Below are 6,230 nucleotides of genomic sequence, written 5' to 3' on the forward strand. Positions count from 1 at the left end.
ACAGAGTTCTTGAAGTGGGCCATGATGCAGATGGTGGCTATAAATTCTCTGGTACATCTTCTTTTAAAAATCAAGCGGCAAACAAAAATTACAAGATATAAAATAAAATAAATAATAAAATTCCTCTCTCTCTCCTAATAATTGGATAAACAATCACTGAAAATTTCCATCTTTTTCATTTTCCTTCAGTTTACAAGACACAACAGCCGCCGATTCCGACTCATCTGAAGAAAAGATCATCTTGGTTCTTGCAGCTTTTCTTTTGGGGTTTATAAGTATTGTTCGTTGATGGTCATCTAAGTTTGTTTCCAACTACAAGAAATAGGGTGCTTTTGCTTTGTTTCATCAGGTGATTAACTTCTTTCAATGTCTTTTGCTTTTAATCTCGTGTGGATTCTGGGAAAACAATTTCTTTCTCCAATTTTCTTATTAACCAAACAGAACACGAGTTTTGTCTCTCCAATATTTTCTAGCTTTTCTTATTTTTCACTGATTCGTTTGCCAGCTGTTGTAATTATTGACTTTATTTGGGGTGAGCAAGTCGATTAGGATGACTCTTTCCACCGGCGTTTGATGCATTGATACGTAAAATGAAATTTCTATTTATCAACTAGTAATTCTAGAAGCGACCGTACTTTCTGGTTTAATGATAAGACTTTAAACTTAATAAAATTAATTCAAATCAAAGAAGTTCCTTTTGAAAATTGTTGATGCTTCAGCTGTACATTTTAAAGCTATTCAAGGAGAGAAAGACTAACGATTTGTATATTGTTTACTTCATTTTATGTGTAGTGCGAGATGGTTGCCTTTGGGAAGAAGTTGAAGGAAAGACAAATTCAGGAATGGCAAGGGTATGTTTCTTAAGGGACCGAACTGCAATTTTATCCTCATAATTTCATATTTTTCAGGGATTAAACTGCAGTTTTCCATATTTTGGGGGGGGGGGGGGGATGGCCACAAGGCCACTGCTTGCCCCTGGCTCTGCCACTGCATGTGGTGCTTGATTTACCACTATTAGTCTTATGTGAACATAGAGAATTTACATGTTTTGTGACAAACCTAAATGTCATTAGTGGGGAGACTTTGTTTATCATTTTGTCCACATTTAATTCTTTGCAGATTTTACATAAACTACAAATTAATGAAGAAGAGAGTCAAACAGTACGCTAATGAAATTGAAGTTGGGACACAAGATCGACGACATGTTCTCAAGGATTTCTCAAGAATGCTGGATAATCAGGTATTTTGAAAACGAACTTCAAAGTATCTGCATCTAGTTTTCATGCAAACCTAAGACCTAAGGCTTGAATCACAGGGTATATTATGGAGCCCACATAAACTTACTGATATTCTGCTTTGGAAAATCTGATCTACTTTACCCTTATTTTCACTTGTCCATTTCCTTTTCATGTATTGTTAAGGGGAAAAGAGTAGATCTTGAAGAATGCAGATAATTTTATGAGGATTCTTTTAGTTTGTCCTCTATATTATTCATCCTTTGCTGTTAGTTGTTGAATCACATTTTACTGTTTTTTCAGTGGTAAAATATTACTTTATAATGGTCCATATCAGCAATGAGATGTATCATGATCCAGGGAAGAGAGATTATAATCATATAAAGGTTATTGACAGTCTTGCGAGAGAATTTATGCCCATTTTATCACTTCACTTCAAAATGCCTTTGGTTTATGGATATCTTGTTTATTCTCGTATTTGTTTTTTATGCTCATTGTGCACCCATTCCCGGGTAAATATTGGTTTGGTGTGGGTTTTTTCATGCTACTATCGTAAGAGCGCATGAAAAATGTTTTCTCAAGGCTCAATCTGATGTATATCTCATGATTTTTTTGTATCTAAATTTTAGATTGAGAAGATTGTCCTTTTTATATTAGAGCAACAAGGTCAACTTGCAAGCAGGTTATCAAAGCTTAGAGAACAACATGATGCACTTGAGGAGGAGCCAGAAATATCCCAAATAACTGAACTCAGAGAGGATTATAGGGCAGTGGGGCAAGATCTTTTGAAGCTTCTCTATTTTGTCGAAATGAATGCTATTGGACTGCGAAAGATATTGAAAAAATTTGATAAACGCTTTCACTATAGATTCACCGATTACTATGTCAAAACTCGTGCCAATCATCCTTATTCGCAGTTGCAACAAGTGTTCAAGCATGTGGTAATGTGCCAAATTCATACAGGCTTTGTTTTCATATTTTTCATTTCTATTCTTATTTTTAATAAAGCTTGTAGATGGGGTTTTCCCATCCAGCTCTTGCTCAGTTTTTAGACTAGACTGTGAACATGTAATAGTAGGGTATGCAGAGGCAGTTATAGCCGGTATCCAATATGCTTACTTTCTAGTTGTATAAATTTCAGGGTTTAGGGGCTGTTGTTGGAGCAATTTCTCGTAATCTTCATGAACTCCAGGACCGTCAAGGAAGCTACTTATCAATTTATGATCCTCCTGCCCTTCCTCTCCAGGTTTTTCTGATATATACATTTGTATTTAATTTATCATCTTACTTCCTACGCCAAAAAATTTATATCATAATAAAGCTATGGGTGTGCTATTTACTTGGATAATATGCAGGATCCTGTTGTTGATGCAATAAAAGCAGCTGTGGATAGGTTAACTTACTCGACAAACTTCCTAAACTTTCTGGCACAACATGCTCTCATTATGCAAGAGAAGTTACCTACTCCTGCTGATGAACAACGCATCGATGAAGAGAAATATCATTTCATGTCCCTCCTCTTGAACTTGGCAAACACATTCCTCTATATGGTCAATACATATATTATTGTCCCCACAGCAGATGACTACTCCATGAGGCTTGGAGCTGCTGCAACAGTTTGCGGTATTGTTATTGGGGCAATGGCTGTTGCACAGGTGTTTTCTTCTGTGTATTTTAGTGCATGGTCTAATCGATCATACTTCAGACCACTCGTATTTAGCAGTGTTGTCCTTTTTGTGGGAAATGCAATGTACGCAATGGCTTATGATATGAACTCATTGACAGTTCTTCTACTTGGTCGACTTTTTTGTGGGTATGGGTTCTTCCTTTTCCTCTTCTAATTTGTCAGCACTCGGAGCATAGATAGTATTGATGTGACACAATCATTCATTAGACATGATCAAAGCTAGCTTTATCAATTTGGATACGGTATTGTGGAACCTCTTGATGAATGATGTCTCTAAAGTGAAACCATTTTAAAATTTTCTTCTTTGATTACAATTATTATATTATTTGTAGGGAAAAACTGAGGCTGATCGGAATCTTGCAGGTTAGGAATAGAATTGGAGATTAAATATGATTTCATGTCCTAAATTGCAACTTAACCAATGAATGTTATCAGTTTAAAAGATTGGAAGACATATTATTTCATTTTTACATATTCCCCAGTAGCTACTAGCTTGATGAAGTTAATCTTGTCTTTGCAGATTTGGTTCTGCTAGAGCTGTTAATCGCCGTTATATCAGTGATTGTGTACCGCTAAAAATCAGGATGCAGGCATCAGCTGGTTTTGTTAGCGCCAGTGCTTTGGGGATGGCTTGTGGTCCTGCTCTTGCTGGCATACTTCAGACAAATTTCAAGATTTACAAGTTTACCTTCGATCAAAACACTTTGCCAGGATGGGTTATGGCTGTAGCTTGGCTTTTATATCTGATATGGTTGTGGATCTCATTCAAAGAACCATCCCGTGATATAGAAGAGCCTCATGTGTCTGGTTCAGGTGCGTGTTCTTCTCTCTCATCCTTTGGCGCTCGACATTTTAAGCAGTCCACTAAAATGATTGATTTGAATGTTACATCATGTAAATACAGAAACGGTAGAAAATAATGTACTCGAGGAAGGTAAACAACCATTGCTAATTACTTCAGAAGAGAAGCAAGAAGACGATGAGGATCCAGAAGGTGATGGAAGTGAAGAGGCTCCAGAGGAATCTCGTCAGCCTGCTACATCGTTTATGTCAGCTTATAGACTACTTACACCCTCAGTAAAGGTATACAATTTAATCGAATGCTGGCATGAGTTCAAAGGTATACTTGAATATTCTAACCTGGATTCTTGTAATATCATCAGGTTCAATTGTTGATATATTTCATGCTGAAGTACGCAATGGAAATTTTACTCTCGGAATCTAGTGTCATCACCACATACTACTTCAGCTGGTCTACGAGCACCGTTTCCATCTTTCTCGCTTGTCTTGGGTTAACGGTTCTTCCGGTGAACATTGTTGTTGGCAGCTACATTAGCAATATGTTTGAAGACAGGTATTTTTTTCTTAAAAAAAAAAGCGTTGACCGGTTTTAGTTAAATTTAAAATAATTTGGTATTCCATATCTTTGTTGATCATGATCCCTGGAATTGTTTTGTTGATTGCAGGCAGATTTTATTGGCATCTGAAATTATGGTTTGCATAGGAATACTGCTTAGCTTCCAGATGATAATACCATACACTGTACCCCAGTATGTCTTCTCAGGGCTCATCATGTTTGTTTCGGCCGAAGTGCTCGAAGGTAGGTACTTCGTTTACGAAACCATAGGCGCGGTTTCCCCTTATATAAAGAGCTATTATGCATTGTTGTTTCGATGCCATTATATTAAGCTGTAATTTTTCCATTGTTGGCCTCAGGTGTGAACTTGTCGCTACTTTCGCGGGTAATGTCATCGAGGCTATCGCGTGGAACGTACAACGGGGGACTACTCTCGACGGAAGCCGGGACGATTGCTCGAGTGATTGCGGATGCGACAATAACAGTGGTGGGGTTCTTAGGTCAGAGTCGGCTTTTGAATGTCACTCTTCTTCCTTCACTACTTATATGTGTTGGCTCTATTGTTGCTACATGCTTTACCTACAACTCTTTATATTGATACAACTAGGGAGAAAAGAAAAGGAGAACCAAAATTATTCCTTTCACCATTCCATAGCATCATGTTTCTTAGGAAATCTTGTATTGGTTGTACACTGTAATTGGATTTTATTTATTTAATGAAGATATGAAATTGAACTAATTCAATATCCCTGTATTTCTACCTAATTGCTCATTTTATTTGGTTTGATTGATCAGACTGAAAACCAAAGGGTTGTTTTATTTGGTCAATAGTTGTTTTTTTTTAAGGTTTAGGGTCGAGTCAACAGGAGTGTAAATAAATCGAGCTTGAACGAATAAGGTTGTGTCCTGTAACCCAAAAAAGAATAAGGTTGTGTTTGTGTTAATTTGATTTTTTTAAATTTCTTATATTCGGTTCGTGTTCAATTAAATTTTTAATGTCTTGTTTATTTATTTTTGAAGGTGTTTATATTCTCTTATTTATTGTTCACGAACATGTACGTTTAATCTTTGTAAACATGTTTGTTTAGCGTTTGTTTATATGTTTGTCTAGTGTCCGTCTACATGTTCCATTTTTAGTTTTTCAATTGCAAGCCGAAGAAAATAGTAAAATTATGACATAGTGCTTAATCTCCTTAAGATTTATAGTTTAAACTCTAAATCATATATTCAATTTAGTCACTACCTTGAGTAAACGGTCTTATAAACGAGTTTGTTCGTGAACATAAACGAACAGAACATATCTTTGTTTTATTAAACGAACATAAACATTTTGTTCATATTTATTTATTTATTTAGTTTAACAAATAAACATAAAAAAATATTATACGAACAGTTCATAAACAATTTATCAAACGTTTTGTTCATTTATAAGGATGATTGATAATATCTACTAGAAAGATTCAATCATTTGATAATAAATGTTAAAAATTTTGTCCGACGTGCTTAAATCTATAGATGTGTTCGTGCATGTGATCAAATAAGTTAAATATTTATATATTTAAAAATTATTTAGTTTGATTAATATCTAGTGGCCCTGTTTGAGCCTTACCCAATTACACCTCGTTTTTTCCCTGGAAATTTTATGCTGATTTTTTTATTTATAAAATAATGTCTAGACAACGAAATGTTCTTATATATATATATATATATATATATACTATTTTTAGTTTTTGGATGATTTTACATTAACTATTTTTTTATTATTTGATAGATTTTTGAAAATATTTTATAAATTTTATTTTCGTACAAAATAGAGTTTAGGTGATAATATTTGAAAGCAGACATGTTTATGGGTTGGGTCAAATTAAAGTTTAATAAAACATATTCTTAGGAAGCGATTGATTACATACAATAGCTATTAGATATGCTTATAGAACGAGTCGATCACGAG

General features: G+C 34.9%; 1 protein-coding gene across 1 annotated transcript; it reads left to right on the plus strand.

The window, feature by feature from the left end:
* Positions 1-204: 204 nt before the first annotated feature.
* On the plus strand, positions 205-5,018 carry LOC120163543 (SPX domain-containing membrane protein At4g22990-like). The gene is made up of 11 exons (XM_039173457.1): positions 205-349; positions 793-851; positions 1,120-1,240; positions 1,865-2,176; positions 2,377-2,481; positions 2,591-3,048; positions 3,443-3,735; positions 3,827-4,005; positions 4,086-4,276; positions 4,389-4,522; positions 4,639-5,018. The coding sequence occupies exons 2-11, from the start codon at positions 799-801 to the stop codon at positions 4,875-4,877; spliced, it is 2,085 nt and encodes a 694-aa protein (XP_039029388.1). The 5' UTR covers positions 205-349; positions 793-798; the 3' UTR covers positions 4,878-5,018.
* The last annotated feature ends 1,212 nt before the right edge of the window (positions 5,019-6,230 follow it).

The sequence above is a fragment of the Hibiscus syriacus genome, unplaced genomic scaffold (genome assembly GCF_006381635.1).
Source record: "Hibiscus syriacus cultivar Baekdansim isolate YM2019G1 unplaced genomic scaffold, ASM638163v2 tig00111463_pilon, whole genome shotgun sequence".
In the NCBI taxonomy this organism is placed as follows: Eukaryota; Viridiplantae; Streptophyta; class Magnoliopsida; order Malvales; family Malvaceae; genus Hibiscus; species Hibiscus syriacus.